The 23,294-nt window shown below is 48.7% G+C and overlaps 1 protein-coding gene across 2 annotated transcripts in view; it reads left to right on the forward strand.

Moving 5' to 3' along the window:
• The window catches only part of CSMD2 (CUB and Sushi multiple domains 2), a 693,817-nt gene that overhangs the window by 663,489 nt on the left and 7,034 nt on the right, over nucleotides 1-23,294 (forward strand). Inside the window, exons 58-70 of one of the 2 annotated variants that reach the window (XM_044945284.2) lie at nucleotides 2,381-2,557; nucleotides 3,939-4,118; nucleotides 4,489-4,662; nucleotides 7,201-7,374; nucleotides 7,691-7,764; nucleotides 10,840-10,951; nucleotides 11,511-11,690; nucleotides 12,610-12,672; nucleotides 14,258-14,419; nucleotides 16,290-16,402; nucleotides 18,718-18,805; nucleotides 20,188-20,326; nucleotides 20,471-20,686. In XM_044945284.2, coding sequence (XP_044801219.2) covers nucleotides 2,381-2,557; nucleotides 3,939-4,118; nucleotides 4,489-4,662; nucleotides 7,201-7,374; nucleotides 7,691-7,764; nucleotides 10,840-10,951; nucleotides 11,511-11,690; nucleotides 12,610-12,672; nucleotides 14,258-14,419; nucleotides 16,290-16,402; nucleotides 18,718-18,805; nucleotides 20,188-20,326; nucleotides 20,471-20,630 — 1,796 coding nt within the window. In that variant the 3' untranslated portion in view covers nucleotides 20,631-20,686. Of the gene's footprint in view, nucleotides 1-2,380; nucleotides 2,558-3,938; nucleotides 4,119-4,488; nucleotides 4,663-7,200; nucleotides 7,375-7,690; nucleotides 7,765-10,839; nucleotides 10,952-11,510; nucleotides 11,691-12,606; nucleotides 12,673-14,257; nucleotides 14,420-16,289; nucleotides 16,403-18,717; nucleotides 18,806-20,187; nucleotides 20,327-20,470; nucleotides 20,687-23,294 lie in introns of both variants that reach the window. The other variant, XM_044945283.2, reaches the window with a different exon arrangement.

Consider the following 23,294-nt stretch of genomic DNA (forward strand, 5'->3'; position numbering starts at 1 on the left):
AAATTAGAAACAAGTAATCTCTATCAAAAATCAAAATGGAAACAAATGAACTTAACTATGTGTCAAGCTGGTGACTTAATAACCCAGAGAATTATTTCAGTTGACTTGAAAAAATGAAATTTGAATATGGTATATATATCCTAAGGATAAAGAAGTGCAATGAAATCTTAAACTGGTTCTAAAACTGTATGGTTTTAGCAACATATTGCTGGTACTCAAATTGGAGTGACAATTCTGAAACTATTACATATATAATACCATACTCTATATGGATAAAGCAAGTTAAAATTATTTATTGTCATTAAGAACCAAGATTTTGAAAGAGGCATCATATAAAAGATGAAAAAGTTAAGAAAAACTCTTAATTCTAACCTTGGCTTTGTAATATCAGTATAAACTCATGATGTATTTTCAATTTGAAGTTATTTTCCCAATCTAAAAGTCTAGAATCAATGACCAGCTCTGTAGCAATGCCCAGACTGTAGGTTTTAAACCCATTGTCCATTAAAAGGAACCAAAGCTCTTTAGGGAAATGGCTGATTCCAGGACTGGGGCAGGAAACACACAAAATTAATATGGAAACTCTTGTCACTCCAGCAAGGAATCTGCCAAACACAACTGGGTCATGTCAGAGGAACTCAGGAGCCAACTTGAAAGGGTTTCCATTAGTCAGAGATGGAATAATTTAAATGTCAATAAAAATAAAAATGACAACAGAAGGCAACATAACAAATAAACTTAAATCTGTGAATTCAAATGATTGTCCTTTGGAGCTTGCTAGGGAACCAACTAATTATTCTCATATATAATTTTTTTTTTTAATCAAGCATTAGTCCAACCTTCCTGTGTGAACTCTATTTCAGGGTAAGCAAATATTTGATGATGGGCAAGTTCTTTATTAAAGAACACGAGCTAAAGCAGAAAGAATTGTGGAACTGATCAACAGGGATCTACTGTATAGCACAGGAAACTGCTCAATATTATGTGGCAACCTAAGTGGGAAAAAACTTGAAAAAGAATAGATACATGTGTATGAATAACTGAATAACTGTGCTTTACCCCTGAAACTCTCACGACATTGATAATCAACTATACTCCAATATAAAATAAAAAGTTAAAAAAATAATTTAAAATTTTTTAACTTAAAAATAATTGTAGAATTAAAATTATACCATTTCTTTTTTTTAATTTAAATTTATTTATTTTAATTGGAGGCTAATTACTTTACAATATTGTATTGGTTTTGCCATACATCAACATGAATCTGCCACGGGTGCACACATGTTCCCCATCCTGAACCCCCCTCCCACCTCCCTCCCCACACCATCCCTCTGGGTCATCCCAGTGCACCAGCCCCAAGCATCCTGTATCCTGCATCGAACCTGGACTGGCGATTTGTTTCTTATATGATATTATACATGTTTCAATGCCATTCTCCCAAATCACCACCCCCCCACAGAGTCCAAAAGACTGTTCTATATATCTGTGTCTCTTTTGCTGTCTCGCATACAAGGTTATTGTTACTATCTTTCTAAATTCAATATATATGTGTTAGTATACTGTATTGGTGTTTTTCTTTCTGGCTTACTTCACTCTGTATAATAGGCTCCAGTTTCCATTTCTATCCCCTAATGAATCTGGTCAACAATATTTACTTTCTATTGAAACCATTAAATGGCAACTAATAGGAGCTTAGTAATGCCAGATAAGGCAGGCAGACGTGACCCACTGAGCAGCCTCAACATCACTGACAAGGAGGCAAGCAGACATTCTGTGCCTCTAATGTGATGTGATAAGAAAAACACAAAACCACTTGCGAAGTACCTTTGTCAAGAAGTAGAACTTGACTGCGGTAATGATAGAGGAGCATACTGAACCGTGCCTCATTCACCAAGTTAGTAAAATCCAGAAAGTGGGAAGTTCGACCAGCTAAATGCCCTGATTTCTGTGACAGATAAAGTATAGGAGAGGGTAATCCAGTAACCTCTGGATTCAGAGAGTCTTAGAGACATGCCAATCAAATGTCATGTATGGACCTTCATGATTCAAACAAATCAACTATAAAAAAAGAGATACAGACAGTCTTGAGGAAAACTAAGCACTGCTTGGCTATTTGGTGATATGAAGGAATTGTTTAAAATTTTAGGTGTGATAACAAAACAGACATGGTCTTTAATTTTTAGAAATCTTAAAAAATCCCTCCAGGTCTCTCCTCCCCTTCTGAGGGTGAGATGATCAGACATGGGAGCAGACAAGAGGGATGCTTTCAATCACAGGCTCCTGATGTAACCTGTGGCCTCCACTCTGGGCAGGACTTAGACTAACCCCGGGGGATGCCTGCCCTTGTTCTGATGAGTCATGTGTTCTTTCGGCTTCCTAGTGATCTCTTGCGGGAATCCTGGGACTCCAAGCAATGCCAGAGTCCTGTTCAGTGACGGCCTGGTTTTCTCCAGCTCCATCGTCTATGAGTGTCGGGAAGGCTACTATGCCACAGGCCTACTTAGCCGGCACTGCTCGGTCAATGGCACCTGGACGGGCAGTGATCCAGAGTGCACAGGTGAGAGCCTCTGGGCTCCATGGCAGTGGGGCTCCTCCACGCCAGAGGAGAAGGCTGTCTGCTAGAGATTGGGAAGACTGGCTGGCGTTGAGGGACTTGACCCTGAATGAGGATCATACAAGGCGCCTCCATTTACTGAGCACGTTCTGTGGGACTGCCACAGAGCAAACTGCTTTGTTTTTGGATCTTTTGATGCTCACCACAATCCCCTGTGGAAGTAGGAAAGTGAAAGTCACTCCACCGTGTCCGACTCTTTGCGACCCCATGGACTACACAGTCCATGGGATTCTCCAGGCCAGAATACTGGACTGAGTAGCCTTTCCTTTCTCCAGGGGATCTTCCCAACCCAGGAATCGAACCCAGGTCTCCCGCATTGCAAGCGGATTCTTTACCAGCTGGGCCACTATTAGCTCCACTTTCCCATATGAGACAAGTGAGGCTCAAGAGAGCTTCAAAATATGTCATTGCTATTTTCCAGGCTCTAGCCAGTTCCTGGGGCTTTCTTTTTCTCTTTTAGGGCAACCCCCCAGTGCTGAGCCTGATTTTCTTTCTTCCTTAAAGCTGCTGCCATCTGTCATCTTTGTTAGCTCCATTTGTCCCTTCAATCCATCCCCGCCCCAGCCTGGCTCCTCTTTCTTGCTTCTCCTAAAAGCAACTCCAGACCCTTTTCTTTGAAAAGCAAATTGCTGTGGGGCCCAGATGGAAGGAAGTGATTATAAAAGGGAATATTATACAACACTCTCCCTTTCAGAGTCCTAGCTGTGCATCCAGGCTCCATCTGAAATCCCCTGTCAGCTTCACTGTTGTTCCGAGGTCAGAGCTCACCAGTCCCCACCCTCACTTGATACTGTAACACAGGAATGACCCCTGCATCAGTCACAAGGCCCTGCTCCTAGTCTACTGGGCCCACGGAGGCCTCCTGGGCAGAAGAGCAGTCAGTAAGATGCCCTTCCTGGCAGACAAATTGTCTTATCAACACATCTTAGGTCCATCATGTGGTCCATCAACACATCTTAGGCTCTTCAACCTGGAAACCTCCCTCCCTCTGGTCCCCAGCCTCATTTATGAAGGGAGCCCTCTGAATATTTCTTTTAGAGGAGTGGGCCTTACATGAACAAGATGGGTTTCCCAGCCCAAGTTGCTGGGGTGTGTAAGGATGGTACAGCAAGGACGGGGGTGTACGACAGCCTTTGCAGGGAGACTTGGCTGTGGGGAGTTAGAATGAACGGCACCCCAACTGGGAACCTGGGGGGAGACACGACATCCCTTCTCTGACAGTTTTCCTTCCCAAACGTGTGGGGAGCGATCAGGATGGTGTTGGGATGCTAAGGAGGAAGGATCCTGTGCTGGGAGTGAACGAGGCTCTGTCTCCACCTCCTAGTCATAAACTGCGGCGACCCTGGGGTTCCAGCCAACGGCCTCCGGCTGGGCAGTGACTTCAGGTACAACAGAACCGTCACCTACCAGTGCGTCCCTGGCTACATGATGGAGTCGCACAGGGTGTCTGTGCTGAGCTGCACCAAGGACCGGACGTGGAACGGCACCAAGCCGGTCTGCAAAGGTGTGTCTGGGGGATACAGATGTGTGGACGCTGGGCTGGAGCGGGTACAAAAGCCTTGAATGCCTGGAAGGGAGGGGGTGATGAAGCAGAGCCCTAGCGTCTTATCTGGGGGTGTGTGAGGTGAGGAGTGGTCCCTGAACATCTACAGGGAGGCAGTGGGAAGGTCCTGGGCCTTGAACCTGGAGGACAGGGTGCAGGAAAGAGTGCGTGGTTGGAAGGTGCAACGAGACTGAGCTCCCAAGGGAAGAGGGGTGGCTCCTGATTGCTCTCACTTAGCCCGGGCTCCCGGCAGGCCAGTTGCCTCAGTGCCGACGGCAGCCCTGGTTCCCCAGGGCAGCCCCAGCACTCCGCCTACCTTGGTCTCCCCCAGCTATCATGTGCAAGCCGCCTCAACTCATCCCCAACGGGAAAGTGGTGGGATCCGACTTCATGTGGGGCTCAAGCGTGACGTACGCCTGCCTGGAGGGGTACCAGCTCTCCCTGCCCGCAGTGCTCACCTGCGAGGGAAACGGGTCCTGGACCGGAGAGCTGCCTCAGTGTTTCCGTAAGTCACTCACAGGGGGCCTCCGGGGCACCCATGTGCTGGCTCCTCTCCTTCCCCGCTCAGAACTCTGCTGCTGGAAGGCCTGGAATGAGGCTCCCCTCTCCAAATCAGGGAGCTTTGTCAAAGACCACCATTAAGAAAGGAAGGGATCTTAAAGGAAGAATGTGAGAGTGTCTTCATTGAGCCCTGGCTCCGGTCACTGGGTGGCGTCACAGTGGAGGGAAATTAAACCAGATACGGGAGATGCTTCTTAACTGGAAAAGCTGTTAACTAGATGGGATAGAACCCAAAGATGGAGTCGGAAGTGGGCAGGTGGGGCAGTGCTAGACACATGCCTGACTTCAAGGATGAGACCCTGCCCTGGGACACTGGTGATTTTCCAGTGAGAGGATCATTTCTTATCTACCTGCCCTGATTATGTCTTGAAGAGCCCCAAGTCCTTTCCAGGGCTCATTTCTTACCACATCCCCCAGAGAAGGAGATTCCAGGTCACTTATTCATGTCTTACCCTATAACTGGGCTCTGGAAGGTTTTCTCCATGCCCATGCTTTGGACAAATGGTAGGACCTAGTTTTTCTTTCTGCTTGGCATTTATCTAATGCTGCAGAAAACTGTCGACATAACCCACAACACTGTTTGGGGACTTCTGAAACTTTACTTCAGTTTGGGAAATTGCAGCAGAGATGAAGGCCAGTGAAACTTGACCAGGAAAGGCAGCATGAGGTTTATGGTTAAGCCTTTAGGCCTTGACATTCCTTCCAGGAAACATGAGGAGGATGGCAAGTCTCCTGGTTCAGTCTGGACACCTTGAATTTTCTTGGGAAATAGCTGAATTGCTTTTAAACAATGAATCATGGTTATCATTTCTAAAAATGTCCTATATCTGAAGCTACAAAGAAGAATGAAATAATCATCTGAATCCTCACTTCCCAAAGATAACCAGTTAGGCTTGTCATTACATTTCCATACAATCACTAAGCATTTTGGCATGTATAGCAGTATATACACAATTTTCTATAAATCATGCTGTTCACAACTTGTATTCATTGACAGGCCATCAGCTCCTTGCTCTGTCAATATGTACTAATCTATACATCATCTTTTTTTAATGGTTTTAAAAAGAATTCCTCTATTATAGATGCCACACCATTTTAATCTTCACCTACCAGTGGTAAATTTGGATCTCTCCGGTTTAACCATGTTACAAACAGTTCTGCAATAAACAGCTTCAAAAGGAACATTTCTTTACCTTTGCGGTAAAGTCCTAGGAGTGAGGATGCTGGGCCACCCAGCACACTATACTTCTTGATACATGTTGCCAGAGTGTCTTCTAGAAAAAGTACTCCTATTTACACTCCCACCTGAAGTTGATGAGAATATTTCTTGACTCACACCCTCATAAACAATTAATTTGGCCAATATTATTAATATTTACCAACCTGAGAAATTTTAAAAGATGTCTAAGATTTTAAGATATCTAAGCTAAGATTTTAATTGGCATCACATTGCTTCTTAGCAGAACTGAGCTGCTCTTTCTTTGTCATCCAAGAGTTGCTGCTTCCTGAATGTGGGGACTTTTGATCAGCTCAGCCTTTCATGGACTTCTGATTGGTCCATCCAAGCTCCCCAAATTCCAGGACCAGGCTTCCATTTGATTTTTGCATCTGATTTCCAACCTCTTGACTCTGTGTACACACACACATACACACACACGCATAGCACAAAGAATGTTCTTCAGGCTTGAAGTGATGTCTTAGGTAACTTTGACAGAGAACTTTGACTTCAATAGTCAGTTTTTTAAGATCCTCTCTGCTGATCCAGATGAAATGGACACTCTTAGACCCTGCTTACTGTAGGGTAAATGCACAGTCTTTGGAAGGACATAAGGCAATACAGGTCAAAAGCTGAAAACACACTCAAACCTTTAAAGATAATAAGTTCACTCCTAGAGTGAACTTCTCCTAAGAAAATAATACAAGTTAAACAAAAGCCACATGTAACTTTATAATAATAGAAAATGCCTAAGAAGAGGGTTGCGATCAGCTATAATCACTTTGTACAGCATCTCATTGCAGATTTATGTAGCCAGTAAGTGATCATAATGTCATAAACACGGGATATGTTGACAGAATAGCAAGTGAACAAAGCAGAGTCAACAGCACCTGGACACTGGGTTTGCAGGCACACACGTGTTTCCATACGGCTGGACAAACACTAGAAGGGAAGGAGCACAAAAATGCAAAACCATTTTGGGTAGTCGGGTGATAGTTTATTTTCACTCGATGGTCTGAACTTCCTGTAATGTTACTCCTTTGCGTGGATATGATGACTAATAAGCGTTTGAATCTGGAAAGGAGAGGAAGCCCCAGAGCAGCACTGAGGCAGGTACAGCACTGATGCGGGGCTTCTCCACAGCCAGGGTTTAAGGGAGCCAGGAGGAGAGCAGTGCAAAGACCTGTGAGTGGGTGGCGGAAAGGGGGCGCGCAGACTGAGCTCTAGACAGCGACTTGGACCTGCCTCTCTCCCCCACCTCCCCAGCCGTGTTCTGCGGAGACCCTGGCGTCCCAGCCCGAGGCAGGAGAGAGGACCGGGGATTCTCCTACAGATCGTCTGTCTCCTTCTCCTGCCAGCCCCCTCTGGTGCTGGTGGGCTCTCCACGGAGGTTCTGCCAGTCAGATGGGACATGGAGTGGCACTCAGCCCAGCTGCATAGGTGAGGTGACTGGGAGCAGGGTGTCCCTGCTGGCGGACATCCTTCTTGAGGGCCCAACATGATGGATTTCTTCCCTGTCTCATCTGCAAAATGGAGCAAATGTTCCTCCGAGCTCCTTGAAACAGGATGTGAAGTAGCCAGCGTTCATATGCTGCCGGGAATCATAGTCAGCCAGGGGATGACTCGAGGGGAGAGTCCAAAAGGCAGGGCCACTGGGACATGCCTCCATCCCCTTTCTCATGTCTGTTTCTCAGGGTGTGCAGGGACCACAGAGGCTTCTGTGACCGTGGTCTGTTTCTTTGTTTTTGCAATCCAGACCCCACACTGACCACATGTGTGGACCCCGGCGTGCCGCAGTTTGGGATACAGAACAACTCCCAAGGCTACCAGGTAACGAGGTCCACCAAGCTCAGGTCTCTGTGCCTCCTGTCCCTTCCAGTCACTGTCAGTCTCAGAGGACCCAGGGGCCTTCCTCAGGACAGCACTGGTGGGGGGGTGGGGGGGGTGGAGGACGAGACATGGGAACCTGAAGAGAGAAAGCAGCCTGTCTCTTTAAGCCATGCTGCATGGCAGCCCCTCTCCCCACCACCCACCAGCAGAAATGGGCAGGTGTTTCCACCAATCAGAGAAGCTGGTGTGGAAGAGCAGGATTCATGTGTAGCTCCATAGACACTGCTCAGTAGCCCCGTGTGATGGGCACAGGGCATTTACACAAATACAGAAATGAGTGAGACAGGTAGCCCTCCTGTTCCCAGGGAAGCCATACCCTATGGGGCCCAGACCCAGCAGTCGGAGCAAGCAGGTGCCACATGGGAGGCCCATCCCAGTCAGATACAGGCTCCAGGGACACATCTCAGAGGGAGCTTCAAAATGAAAGGATATGGACCTGGATGGGCCCCTCTGAGCAGAAGGAAGCAGGAAAGGAGGGGGTATGTTCAAGGCAGGACAATGAACAAGAGCCCCCGATGTGCCCAGGGGAATATCAGGGACCACACCGGAAATGGCAGGTCAGGATCTAGCCATGCAGTGGCATTTATTCACTTAGTCCATGTTCGACATGGACTTTGTCCATGCCGTAAACTATTCTAGGCACTAGGAATACAGTGAGAACAAAACAAGCCAAGTGCCTCTAAGGGCTGGTGACGATAAATAAGCAAGATCATTTCTGCAACCAGGCAGCACTGCACGCGGCTCAATACACAGGGCTGTGGCGGGGAGGTAGGGGTGCTGTTTTAGGAAGTATAGCGAGGGGAGAGGTTTCCTGAACTTGGGCTGTGGTGCCCTTGGTGAGAAGGGCGGGCGTACCTGGCAGAGTCGGCAGCCAGCGCAGGTTGCAGGACTAGAAAGCAGGCCCGCCAGCAGGTCCAGAGGCTAACGAGAGAGGAGAAGGACGCGAAGCCCAAGTGTTAGCCTGGGTCTGAAAACCTCCTTCACTCCACTTGGCACTGCCCTATGAAGTTAAATATTCACACATCCTGTGACCTGGAGGTCCCAGTCATAGAAACCAACCCCGGAGACACTCTCATACATGTTACCAGGAGATGAGGAAAACCATGGTCACAGGGTGGTTCATCACTCAGCAGTGAGAAGGAAGGAACTATATCGCCACACAACACAGATGAATCTCAGAAACAGAGTACTGAATGTCAAAGGATACTATTTCAAGGAATATTGAAACCAAGAAAAACTGACTCTGTTTAGATATATATGTCCGCATGTGTGATAGCGGGCTTCCCAGATGGCACTAGTGGTAAAGAACCCACCTGCCAATGCAGGAGAGGCAAGAGACATGGGTTCAATCCCTGGGTTGGAAAGATCCCCTGGAGGAAGACATGGCAACCCACTTCAGTCTTCTTGCTGGAAGAATCCCATGGACAGAGGAGCCTGGTGGGCTGCGGCCCATGGGGTCGCAGTGTTGGACACGACTGAAGAGACTTAGCATGCACTCATGCACGTATGTGATAGAATTACTTTTTAACGATGCAAGGAAATGAAAAACACAAAATTGAAGAGATTGGTTATCACTGAGGGAGCCGAGCAACACGACAGAGAAGGAACACGTAGATAGTTACAACCTTATTGATGCTGTTCTAGCCTGTAAGTTGAGTAGCGGGCTGCACTTAAAGTGTCCATTTTATTGTGATGATTCAGGTCTATATATTTGCCATATATTCTTACGCACCAAATATCACCTAATAAATTTTTAAAAGAGAAGGGTGTGAACTGGGTCAGGTCAGGCCTTGAGACCATGGATAAGCATTTTGGATTTTATTCTCCATGTCACAGGAAACCATTTAAAAGGGACTTAATGTGATCCATCATTTGAATTATCACTCAGGACCCTGAGGTATTAGAGGTTAGGAACAGAAGAACTTAGAAAGGATAGTACTTCAGCATCTCGAGAGAACGATGAGAGTGGGACTGAGCTGAGCGGGGTAGCGACAGTGGACGCAGAGTGGACATAGTGGACCTAGAGAGAGTCAAAGGGATCAGGAGGCATTTTGCCGGTAGAGCCAAGAAGACTTATTGATGGATTGGATGGAGGGGTTGAAGGAAAGGGAGGAATCAGCAACGACCCGAGGGTTTTTATTTGCCCAGCTGGGTGTAGAGAGGTGCCATTTGTTGAATCAGGTGATGAAATACAAAAGCAAATACAAAAGCGGGCACGAAGGTAGGCCGTGGAAGTTAAGTTTCACCTTGAGTTTGACTTGCTCCTGGGCATCATAGAGACATGTGAGGGTTTTGAGCTGGAAAGCAGTGTGGTCCGAGATGCACTTTAGGAAGCTGAGCGGGCAGCATTGTGCCCCGTGGATTGGAAATGAGAGATGGAGCTGGTTGGTGGTTGCAGGGAATATCAAGTCAGACAGTGAGGGGCTAGTGGAGGGTGAGGGTGAAGCAGGGGGAGAGATGACAGGGAGGGTGGCAATTCTGCTCATGAGATGGTTACAGAGCACAGCTCTAGATTCTATAGGGGACATGTCCTGAAAAGAATTTATACATTCATGGAGAGAAGAGACATGCACAGTAATATTCTACTTCCTACAGTTCTTCACATGTTAGAAAATGCTTCCAAACCCACCCCCACATTTGTGCATCACAACATTCCACTGTAGTTGTGGCGGGGCTGTTCATCCCAAGTCTGCTCCAGCGGGGCTGAGATGTAGAGAGTTTCGTGCAGCCAGTGGACACCAGAGCTCACAGCCAGGGTCTTCTGATTCTGAGTCAGGTACTCGGTCCATTGTAGCAGACTGAGTTATATCCCACAAGAGCGTTGACCTGGCCCAGGGAGTTGGGGGAAGCCTTGTGGAAGAGGCATAATGGTAAGCTACCTCAAGGGATAAGTAAGATGTAATCAGGCAGAGAAGCAGAAGGGTGGGTAGCAGTAGGGTGGTGGGGAAGTCAAGGGATGGGTGTGAAGCATCACTGGATGGAAGGTGATCCTGGGACCCTCCATCCCGGCCACAGGTTGGAAGCACCGTGCTCTTCCGTTGTCAGAAAGGTTACCTGCTCCAGGGCTCCACCTCCAGGACGTGCCTCCCCAACCTGACCTGGAGCGGAACCCCGCCCGACTGTGTCCGTGAGTGCTCCCAGATAACTCCTCTCAGCAGCTCATAATCTCCCCGACCTGGGCCTCCAGGATGTGCTTGAATGCTCTGAGTGACAGGGAGCTCACGGCTTCTCATTGGGACCGTAGTGATCTCTTTGTAGTCCTTACCCATTGTGGCCTGCCCCCCCAGAAGATATTTCTGCACAAATGCCTTTCTGGTATTCGAAGGCAATTCCTATGCCTTAGCAAAGAAAAAGAAAGAACTTTCCCATGGCTGCAGATACCAACAGTGACAGGGCCCACCCTCAGGATGGAAAATTTCGGGCTTTTGACTGTAATTATTCCCTTTCCCTCAGGAAAAGTGCCTAGATTCCCTCAGGGTCAGCTGAGTCACTATCCACATGATCTCCATCTTGACCACTTGCATAGACATCAAGGCTGGGGTGCGGTGTGGGAGGGGATGCTGGCCATGAAAGGGGCCCATAAGGGAAAGGATGGGGCTATTCCATCGAGAAACAGGGGCATGGGGGAGAGGCCTCCTGGAGACCCCAATCTCCCCCTACCCAGCAATGTCTTCCCTCTCATCCAGCCCACCACTGCAAGCAGCCGGAGACACCAAGCCATGCCAACGTCGGGGCGCTGGACCTGCCCTCCATGGGCTACACGCTCATCTATTCCTGCCAGGAAGGCTTCTCCCTCAAGGGTGGCTCCGAGCACCGTACCTGCAAAGCAGATGGCAGCTGGACAGGCAAACCACCCATCTGCCTGGGTGCGTGTACCCCTCGGTGAACCCCTCCAGGGTGGGAGGCCAAAGGGGACAGCTGAGCTTGAGTGAGAGGGCCAAAGAAAAGAAAAGTGTTATTTCCAGAGGCTGGAAAATCTGCTTCTGATTTTCTGAGGTGTTGAGTCTAGGAGATGAAACCAGAGCAATCTAAAGAGCTCATAGTGAAGCCACCCTGTTTTATCTTTCTACCTGAGCTTGAACACTCCCCCAGGTGTTAGGTATAGCTTCCCTTGTAGCTCAGTCAGTAACGAATCTGCCTGCAGTGCAGGAGATCTGGGTTCGATCCCTGGGTCTGGAAGATCCCCTGGAGAAGGAAATGGTAACCCACTCCAGTATCCTTACCTGGAAAATCTCATGGACAGAAGAGCCTGGTGGGCTGCAGTCCATTGGGTTGCAAAGAGTCGGGCACGACTGGGCGACTAACACTTACTTACTTACTTAAGGGTTATACTTAATCATCAGACAGAGAAAAACTCTGTGTTCCACTAAACTGGAATAATGCATTATGCATATATGCATATCATAACCTTGATAAAACAGCACCCACTCACCGATCCCTCAGGGTTACCAAGAAGTCCCAGACCTCCCTCCTCCTGTTCTTCATTCATTTGAACTCTTGGTTGCAGCATGTGGAATCTAGTTCCCCAACCAGAGATCAAACCAGGCTTCCTACAATGGAAGCATGGAGTCTTACCAATGGACTACCAGGGAAATCCCTAACTCTTCGTATCATTCTGAGAGGGGTCCCTAGCATCATCAAAGTAGTCCACCACCTGGTCTGAGAGGATAAGTCCAAGATTTCAAAGAACCCATTGACCTAATGTCGGTGAGGTGGCCTTTATTTTTCTAATAGAGCAGAGACTAGAGGCTGAACCTGTCACCTTCCCTTCTCTTTCCCCAGCAGAGGTCCGGCCCAGTGGGAGACCCATCAACACTGCCCGGGAGCCTCCACTCACCCAAGCTTCTGGTATGTCTAGTTTAGAGCTTTGGCTCAAGAAACTGGTGTTGCTTCCTTCATCTGGTTACCCAGGAACATGCACATGAGTTTCTGAGTACTCAGTGGAAGGGCATGGAAACAGTCTACAGAGCCCAACAGAGTTCCCCATCTACCTCCCAACCCCAGGCGGACCTCAGGAGGAAGTAAGCTTGCGGGAAACAGAAAACTCATCCAGAAGAAGGACCAAAGCCTTCTAGAAACATGTCCGGAGCGTCAAGCTCTGGAGCCACAGACTGCCCCAACCCCTCCTGGCACAGGTCCAGGCAGTGTGTGGCCATACAGACACAGGTCCTGCTGAGGGAGCTTGCTGGAAAGGGTTATGTTTTTAAGACAGGTATTGTGTCTTTCCAAATGTGATGTCCAGAATGGGCACGGAACTACAGGTGTGGCCTGACTAATGCAAAATTATTCTAGACTTATCATATCCTTTTTTTTTTTTTTTAATTTTATTTTATTTTTAATCTTAACATAACTGTATTAGATTTGCCAAATATCAAAATGAATCCGCCAGAGGTATACATGTGTTCCCCATCCTGAACCCTCCTCCCTCCTCCCTCCTCATTCCATCCCTCCGGGTCGTCCCAGTGCACCAGCCCCAAGCATCCAGTATCGTGCATCGAACCTGGACTGGCAACTCATTCATACATGATATTTTACATGTTTCAATGCCATTCTCCCAAATCTTCCCACCCTCTCCCTCTCCCACAGAGTCCATAAGACTGTTCTATATCATATCCTTTTTTGAACCATATTCTTTTATTTACCATATGTGTGTGTGTGTTATACAAAAAAAGATTAGATTTGGCATCAAGCTCAATTCAAGTTCCATTTTGGTCACTGACCAGCTGTGTCCTTGGACAAATAACCTTCACCTCTTGAGCTTCAGTTGACCTTTCGTTAAAATAGGATTCATGATACTCTCCTTAGAAAATTATTATAAGGATAAATAGCAGTTTTAGTAGCTGTCATTCATTTTATGCTTTTATGATTTAACAATCATTTAGCCCCTGATGAGGTAAGTGGGATGGCCCCCATTTACAGAACTACAGGTGTGGCCTGCACAGGTGAGGAAGTGGAGGCTCTTGCACATGGTCAACCAACCAATAAGGGAGAGGCCAAGGTGAGAGTCCATATCTGCCTGACTGCCTTTGCCCATGTTCCTATCTACAGCTTAATACTAACGGTTTTCTCTCCTCTCTTTTTCCCTTTCTCCATCTTTTCAACCCCTTCCCTCTTGTTTTTTCTCCTTCTCTCTTCTAGTTCATTCACTCCCTCTTTCTCTCTCTCTCCCTTCCTCTCGCTCTCTCTCACACACACACACACACACACTTTGATTTTTTCCTTTTTCGCCATCCACTTTCTCTCTCCCTCTCTTTCCCTCCACCCATCGCTCTGAGACACAGAGCATCACAAGGAGCTCAGAGCACTCCAGCCCTGACCCCGCCCCGTTGGGGAAGACAGTCTAAGGGAGTGAGCTGGGGTCAGTCATCAGGTGGCCTCAGTTCTGCCAGCACATGTGAAAGTCCCTCTCACGTCTGTTTCTTAACCCTTCTAGTTCCTGGGGATGTTTTCGCCAAGAATTCCCTATGGAAAGGAGCCTATGAGTACCAGAGGAAGAAGCAGCCAGCCATGCTCAGGGTGACTGGCTTCCAGGTCATCAACAGCAAGGTCAACGCCACCATGATTGACCACAGCGGCGTGGAGCTACACTTGTCTGGTAAGGTGCAAGCCACCCGCGGGAAAGCCTGCCAGATGGTAAGGGTGATGGGCACACCCGCGGAAAAGCCTGCCAGATGGTAAGGGTGATGGGCACACGCTCCGATGTCACTTCCTTGTGCTGTCCTGCAAGGTTCAGATTGGTCTGGTAGGCAGGGGAAGAGGAAATGTTTATTCATCTCTGTTTACATGGTAAAAGCACCACCGACTACAGGGAAATGGTTAGATGACAAACATTAGTAAATGGAAAGTAGGAAAAAAAAAAAAAAAAACTCTTACAAATAAAGAAAAAAGAGACAGATATCCCTAAAAACCAAACCAAAAATAGAGGCAGATAACTCCCAGAAGCCAAAGTACAGTTAATAAACAAACGGAAAAATAGTTTTAGCAATAATCAGAAGAAGTGGAAAATGTCACTTTCCGCTTATCCCACTTTTTTTAAGCCATAAATTTTGGTGCTAGTCCAGTGAAGGTAGTACTCTGGTCAAAGTATGAAATAGTGTAGTTGAACAAAATAATTTGGCAATTTGTATCCAGAGCCATGAAAATGAGTGGACCCATCAATTACACTGCTAAGAATTTTTATCATAAGAAATAGTTATAGAGGGAATCAAACATTTCTGAAAAAAGAATGGGCTAATTGCATAACATAACACCTGGGAATAGAAAATTGTCTCAAAAGAAATGGATACATTAATTATAGTATGTCTGCTGGATAAAATGTTATGCCAATTTGGGAGAAAGTACACCCCCTATAATGCATTTAAAATGTGACTCCAGTTTTTAAAGGAAAAGAAATATATTCATAAGAAAGAAAATTGAAAGTAATTACACCAAAGTGTTAACAGTGGTTATTTCTCAGAAATGAATTTTCTTTCTTCATGCATCTCTGCATTTGCCAAAATTTCCCCAATATTCAAATTTTGTACAATCAGAGAAACTAAATATCTTGGAAAGCAAATGTTTGTTGAATAGATGGGCAGATGGATGGAAGCATGAGTACATGTGGATACACAGCCCTGCGTGTGGTTACAACCACTCACTCATGCGTGCACACGCAAACACAACTAATGTTCATATTCACTCAGTTGCTCTAAAACAGCGTCCTAAACACATCCACACACTCTGGTACACATGCCCTCATGTGTTCCCTGCACCAACTGAATCATAAGCACACCATGTGTTAACTGACCCTTAACATATACAAAACCCCATTCCCTTTATTCTCAAGCATGCATGTCTAAACAGGAACACAACCACAGACCAGTAATCCAGTTCTTTATTAGCACACATACGCACCTTCTTGCATAGCCTCACATTTCAGCCTACACAAACTCACAGGCCACACTACACGTACCTAACTGCAGTTATACATGGGATGTTTACAGCAAAATCTACACATGAAATCCTGCTCAGGGGCTTCCCTGGTGGCTCAGTGGTAAAGAATCCACCCGCCAATACAGGAACACAGCTTTGATCCCTGCTCCAGGAAGATCTCAAATGCCGCAGAGCAATTAAGCCCATGTGCCACAACTATTAAGCCTGTGCTCTAGAGCCTGGGAACCAAACCACAGGCTTGGTGAAGCCTGTGCACCAAGAGTCAATGCTAGGCTGCAAGAGAAGCCGCTGCGGTGAGAAGCCCACTCACAGCAACCAGAGAGTGGCCCCCACTCACAGCAACCAGAGAGTGGTCCCCACTCACAGCAACCAGAGGAAAGCCCAAGAAGCAGCGAAAACCCAGCACAGCCAAAAATAAATTAATTAATTAAGAAAAAATCCTACTCAGACACTCACATCCACATACCCACAAACTTGGGTTTTGAAAATTTACCAGATCTTTCAAGTGTACCTTCTGCACTTTCTTTTCCCAGGAATTTATAAGAAAGAAGATTTCCATCTCCTCCTTCAAGTTTACCAGATTACAGGGCCTGTGGAGATCTTTGTGAATAAGTTCAAAGATGATCACTGGGCTTTAGATGGGCATGTAAGTTCAGCAGAACCTCACTCAGGCCTTGACCTCCCTGTGTCCTTGCCCTGTAACTGATTCCCATGTCACTGGCTGGAAGGAGGGGGACGAAGTGGGTGGAAACTCTTAGGATCGACGTGGAGACTTGGGAGGAGGGCTTCTATGGGGCCAGGACTGGGACCAAGGGAGTCCCCATCTGCTAGTGAAGTGAATACAGGAAAAGATAAAAAGGGCCAGGAGGCTGAGTCTAGAGGTTGGTGTATCTAAGTGAGACACAGTAGATGCTTAAGTGTGAGCAGAAAACAGAATTATAACCCACAAGGACCTACTGTAGAGCACAGGGAACTCTGCTCAATGTTATGTGGCAGCCTGGATGGGAGGGGAGTTTGGGGGAGAATGGATGCATGTATATGTCTGGCTGAGTCCCTTTGCTGTCCACCTGAAACTACCACAACATTGTTAATCGGCTATACCCCAATACAAAATAAGTTTTTTTGTTTAAAAAAGTGGCCAAAGATGAAAAAGGAAAAGAACAGAAGAAATGGGAGGTTGGCAGCCCAAGAGTAAAGTCAAGCAGGTTGAAGGTCACGAGGTGGCGGTGGGAGCTGGGAGAAGGTGGTGAGTCCCGGGCACACACTGAGCATCTTCGCACACTTAAGGATCTTCGCACCCTTGAGGGTGATTCAGCACAGCTTGAGTCACCAGGCCCTGGGGAAAGGAGGCAGCTGCTCGAATCCCCTTGTGGGAAAGACTTGTTTCTTGCCCAGGCCTTCTTCAGGTGGAATCCAGGTCTGCGGGGATACTTCTCTGCCCAGACCTTTCAGTTTCACAGGCAGGGGTGTGGAGCAGTCACCCGTCACTCCATCAGCTTCCCTGTCTTGGGTTACTGAAGCTAGAAGCAGAGGGGTGGGAAGGAGGAGGAGGTCATGAGGCCAGAGAAACAGAGAGCTGAGTCAGGGGGCATCCTCACGGCCAAGACCAGCTGGTAGAGGGCTGAGGGTCGAGTGACTTTGCTGACAAACACTAAAGGAGAAGCGAGTGGCTTCTCCAGGAGCTGGCACGTGGGGGTAGTTCCTGGGGATTCTCGAGAGTATTCTGTGGATGCCCTTGGGTATCCTTGTCCTGGCTGGCTTTAATAGTAGAGACTCCCCCACACTGCGAGGAGGGCAGCCAGAGGCGAGAAAACAAGGGTCAAACTTGGGAGCTGGAGTGCAGGCCAGGGACTAGATGTCAGGGGTGCTCTGGAGGGCCGGGAACCGCCAGAGCAGCTGCCTGCGGTGACAGCCAACCATTGGACCCACTTCTGTGTCACCCAGGCTGTATCTGGGTGGACGTGAGGGGAGGTCAGCCTGGAGCGCAGTGGACAGAGGGCTGCACCTGGGGATGGAGCGGGAGTCAGAAGGGATGCCAGTAGGACAAACATCCTCAGAGTTTGCATGTCTGTGTCCAGGACACAAGCCTCACAGAAACAAGTGCAGAGGGAGCCAGAAGCAGTTATGTCCCCAGCTACCCGCCTCCAAAATTAATAGCTTATTGGAATAGGGATGAACTCCCCAGAGTATGTTCAGCTTGCTAAGTAAGTTTTCATCATGGTTTGGTTTGTTCCACAGTGTTCTAAAACTCTTTTTTTTTTTTTTTTGCACAATAAAATAGTTAACACATATTTAGAGCCTAGGAGCCTGGTGGGCTGCAGTCCATGGGGTCGCAAAGAGTCGGACATGACTGAGTGACTTCACTTTCACTTTTCACTTTCATGCATTGGAGAAGGAAATGGCAACCCACTCCAGTGTTCTTGCCTGGAGAATCCCAGGGACAGGGGAGCCTGGTGGGCTGCTGTTTATGGGGTCGCACAGAGTTGGACATGACTGAAGTGACTTAGCAGCAGCAGCAGCAGAGCCTATTAAGTGTTCTAAGCATTTTACCTATATCGACTCATATCAATCTCACAGCAACCCTATGACATAGGGACTGTTATTGTTCCCTTTTTAAAATGAGAAACTGAGGCACCAACAGATTCAGCAATTGGACCAGTAGAAGTAAAAATATCTCCCTTCTTCCTACAAGCAGTTGGAGCCCTGCCCCCTCCCCAGCGCCTCGCCCTCGCCTGGGTGTGGGCAGAGAGCCGATGTCCACGGGGGTGACAAGGGGCGGGTGTCGCCAGCCAGCGTGTTTGGCAGCGGGTACCTGTGGGCATAGCTCCAGCCTGGCTGGCAGGACCTCTGGCTCCTTCTGGCACACCTCCACGGTTTGTGTAGGTGGAATGTGAGGAGCCACACGAATGTGCATATGTGTGTTAATAAACGGGATTACCCTCTCTGTGCCCACCCTCACAGGTCTCCTCGGAGTCCTCTGGAGGCACCTTCGTCTACCAAGGCTCTGTCAAGGGCCAAGGCTTCGGGCAGTTCGGCTTTCAAAGACTTGGTAACTAGCATCCGTCCCTGGAGTGTGAGCTCGAGCGCGTGGTGGGGAAATATGTGTGTTGGCATGGACGGCAGGGAGTGGGTGAAGTTTAACAGTCCAGGGGGTGGGGTTCTTAGCCTCTCTAGGGTCAGGGGTATCTTTGAGATTTTGATAAAAGCTGTGACATATCTTCTCGGAAACAAGCACAGTACATGATACAGGCAACCCCGGCCAAACCGTTTCCTGCTCAGGCCTGGAGTTGAGAGCCCCCAGCCTCAGGGACACTGGGTCTCAGATGTGCCCCACTTCAGCACTACCTGGCCAGCCCTGAAACATTGCTGAGCCCACCCCGAGCATTATGACCACTTGGGGCTCACAGGGGCATCTCAGCCCTGGAAGGGTGGTTTCCCTGTCCCCATTTTACGGATGAGAATATTGAGTGTCAAGGAGGCATCCTTCCCTACTTCCTCCCTGGCATCTACCCTGCAGCACACGTCATCAGTGTCAAGCATCCTCACCCCAGAGATTGGCCTGGACCCAGAGCCTCTAGTGGGGCGAGGGGTCCTGGCTTCTGGGAAGCAGTGCTGGGGGAGACAAGAGGCAGTCCCCAGTGCTTGAGGGTCAGCTATATACCCCGCCAGGATGCTGACACTCCAGTCTCCCGGGACCCCCATCTGCTGAGGCAGTGCAGTGTTTTCAGCTCTGATCTTCAGAGAGCTCCTCCTGGTCTTCAGCAGAAACCTGCTTCCCTGTGGCTCCCACTCCACCCTGCTCCTCCCTTGGAGCAACTGTTCTCAGCTCTGCCCTCTTAGCTGCAGGAGTGAAAGCTCTCACCCTTCTATACAGCAGCCTTGTGAAGACTTGAGGGTCGTCCCCCAGGCCCCTCATATGCTGGAGAGACCCAGGAGACCGAGTTCTCGTTCTGACTGCACCACCGATGAAGCCGGAGCAGACCCTTCCCCTCTCTGAGGGAGCCTCAGCCCCTCTCACAGTGGTCTTCTGAGGCCTCCCAGTCAGAAAGGGGGAGCGGGGAGAAGGGGGAGGCCCTGAGCACCCCCTCCCCTCTCTCCCACCCTCCAGAGTGGGTCCACCTTCATCTGCCTTATATTTTGGCTTCCCCGGAAGGTTTCACGTGATAAAAGGCTTCTGTGGCCAAAAGAAGCTTGGAAACTTCCAAGGGGCTGCGCTCTTTTAAGGTTCTGGGGCACAGTTTCAGATTCTCCAGCAGACTGGCTTCCCCAGGCCTAACCAGCACGTGTGGACTGACCACCCTTCTCCGGGGGATGGCTCAGTTTTGAGGGAAGGCAGCCGGGTGGGCCCTGGGCAGCATCCCGAGCCGCACCCGCTTCCCAGCAGTGGCCACTGTGTCTGTGACCTGAGGTTTCTGCTCTGGGACTTTGCAGACCTCAGGCTGCTGGAGTCAGACCCGGAGTCCATCGGCCGCCACTTTGCTTCCAACAGCAGCTCAGTGGCAGCCGCCATCCTGGTGCCTTTCATCGCCCTCATCATTGCCGGCTTCGTGCTTTATCTCTACAAGCACAGGTACAGGGCAGGGACAAGAGGGCCCACAGCAAGCACCCCACCCCGCCCCGGGCCCTGACCCTCCAACCCCACCCCAGAGCCTCCCTCTCCCCCTTAAAGCCCTGAGTCTCTTGACAGCTTGTTCATGCTCTACCTCACTCCCAGGAGAAGACCCAAAGTTCCGTTCAATGGCTACGCTGGCCACGAGAACACGAATGTTCGGGCCACGTTTGAGAACCCGATGTACGACCGCAACATCCAGCCCACAGACATCATGGCCACCGAGGCGGAGTTCACAGTCAGCACGGTGTGTACAGCGGTATAGCCCCCAGGCCTGGCTGCCATCGCCGCCGCCACCGAGAGCCCCGCCTCCGGCAGCCGGTGAGCCCCGCATGCCTGTAGGCGTGTCCAGCGCGAGGGGGGTGGAGTGCCCGCTACTGCCCTGTGCCAGCCACTGAGGCTGGCGCCTCCCTACGCCTGGATCCTTGTCACCCCCTGTACAGATGGGAAAACTGAGGCACAGAGAAAGGAATTAACTTGGCCAAGATCACAAAGCTAGCAAGAAGTAGGATGGCAGGATCGGAATCCAATCCCAGGCAGGGGGCTCCAAGACTGTGCTCTTAGCCACTGGGCTCAGCAAAATATCCAAGCAGGTGTATTAGTCAGAACTCTCCAGAGAGAGAGACATATATATACACAATATATACATATGTATGTCCATATATATATATAAACTCTTAAGATATGTGTGTGTATATATATATATACACATATTGTGTTTGTATTGTATACATAGATACAGAGAAAGAAGGAGAAATTTATTTTCAGGAATTGACTTACAGGATTGTGGGGCCAGCAAGTCTCAAGTCCACATGGCAGGTCGGCAGGCTGGAAATTGCATCAGGGGCTGAAGTTGTAATCTTGAGAAAGGCAGTCTGGAGGCAGAATTCCTTCTTCTCAAAGGAGACCATAGTCCTTTCTCTTAAGGCCTTCAACTAATTGGTGAGGCCCACCTAGATTATGGAGGGTAATCTGTTTTATTCCAAGTCTACTGATTTAAATGTTAATCATATCTAAAAAAATTTTCCTTCAGTGCAACAGCTAGACTGGTGTTTGACCAAGCAGATGGACCCGAGCCTAGGCAGGTTGGCATATACAGTTATATCACCTAGAACATCATAAACAGATCGACACCATACTTGGCATTAAGCAAGACAGATGGGCCCCCATTACATAGACAGAGGGGAGGACACACACATGGAGGCTCCTAAGGGTCCACTGGACACTTTCACACACACTCACACACACACACGGACGCCTGACCGGGAGGAGCTGATGAATCTGGAAGGCGTCCTCTTTCCCCGCTGTGTCCCTTCTCACTGATATCCCTTCCTCTGGGGGCTGAGAACCTGCACAAGGGCCCCCACGAGGTGTGCTGTGTTGTCTTCCACAGACATTGCTTTCTGGGGGAGGCCGGGCCCTCTCTCAGGTGCCTCCCCAACCTTAGCACACCCAGCTCTGGAGAGAAGCGTCCCAGGGCTCCAGAGAGGTGGGGTTCCAACCGGGCACGGGGGTCATCAAGCAGAGCCTAGGCCGGGGACAGCTCTGCCTTCCAGGCCCCCGTCTGCGTCAGCATTTGCGATGGGCCGTCCCTGGAGGGGGCAGGCGCCGTGGGCAAGGGTGTAGGCTGACAGGACTGGCAGGGCTGGGAAATGCCAGGGCAGCTAGACTAGTGAGAGGGGTTGTGAAGTCTCCACCCCGCCCTGACTACCTCCTCACACCAGCTCCCTGAGGATTTTCACCACTTCAGCCAGAGGCCCAGACCACACACGCAGTCAGGGCTGCCGCCCTCAAACCTCCCTGCCTTAAGCTCTCTGCCAGCTGCCCTCGACCCTCCCCGCCCCTCTCTGGGTCCACTTTTTTCCTCTAGATCATTTCTGTTGCTTGAGCCTAAGCTTAAAAGTGTAGGTATTAAGATAACTTATACATAAAGAAATAAAAATTATTTTCAGAATATATCAGTGAAGTGAAAGATGTTCAGTCATGTCCGACTCTTTGCAAACTCATGGACTATACAGTCCATGGAATTCTCCAGGCCAGAATACTGGAGTGGGTAGCTGTTCCCTTCTCCAGGGAATCTTCCCAACCCAGGGATTGAACCCAGGTCTCCCACATTGCAGGTGGATTCTTTACCAGCTGAGCTACCAGGGAAGGCCAAGCATACTGGAGTGAGTAGTCTATCCCTTCTCTAGCGGATCATCCCAACCCAGGAATCAAACAGGGGTCTCCTGCATTGCAGGCAGATTCTTTACCAGCTGAGCTACCAGGGAATCCTCAGACTATATAAAGGCAACTATTAATACAAATAATTAATTTATTGAGTTTTTTTGCACCAAAACACATATGTTAAGAAGGAAGATAAATTCTTCCAGTGAGATCATTTTAAAACATCCAAATTAGTCCTGAGTTTTCACCTTTCTGCTCCATCTTTACTTTTTCCTGCCTTTTCCCCCACTCATACAAATGTAAAGAAGAAAAAAGCAAAATCCCCTCTGACATAAATCAGGCCTTACAGATGTCAACTAAAAGAAAATGCACAACATGAGAGCTGTGAGTTAGTTTTATTTTGGGCAAAATGAGGACTGCAGCCTGGGAGACAGCACCTCAGAGAGCTCTAAGAAACTGCTCCAAAGAGGTGGGGGTAGGACAGTATACAGGTGATTTGGGTGAAGGGGTGATACCTGCCATCAGATCAGTCGCTCAGTCATGTCCGACTCTTTGCGACCCCATGAATCACAGCACGCCAGGCCTCCCTGTCCCTCACCAACTCCCGGAGTTCACTCAGACTCACGTCCATCGAGTCAGTGATGCCATCCAGCCATCTCATCCTCTGTCGTCCCCTTCTCCTCCTGCCCTCAATCCCTCCCAGCATCAGAGTCTTTTCCAATGAGTCAACTCTTTGCATGGGGTGGCCAAAGTACTGGAGTTT

Source organism: Bubalus bubalis, chromosome 6, assembly GCF_019923935.1.
Source record: "Bubalus bubalis isolate 160015118507 breed Murrah chromosome 6, NDDB_SH_1, whole genome shotgun sequence".
Taxonomy (NCBI): Eukaryota; Metazoa; Chordata; class Mammalia; order Artiodactyla; family Bovidae; genus Bubalus; species Bubalus bubalis.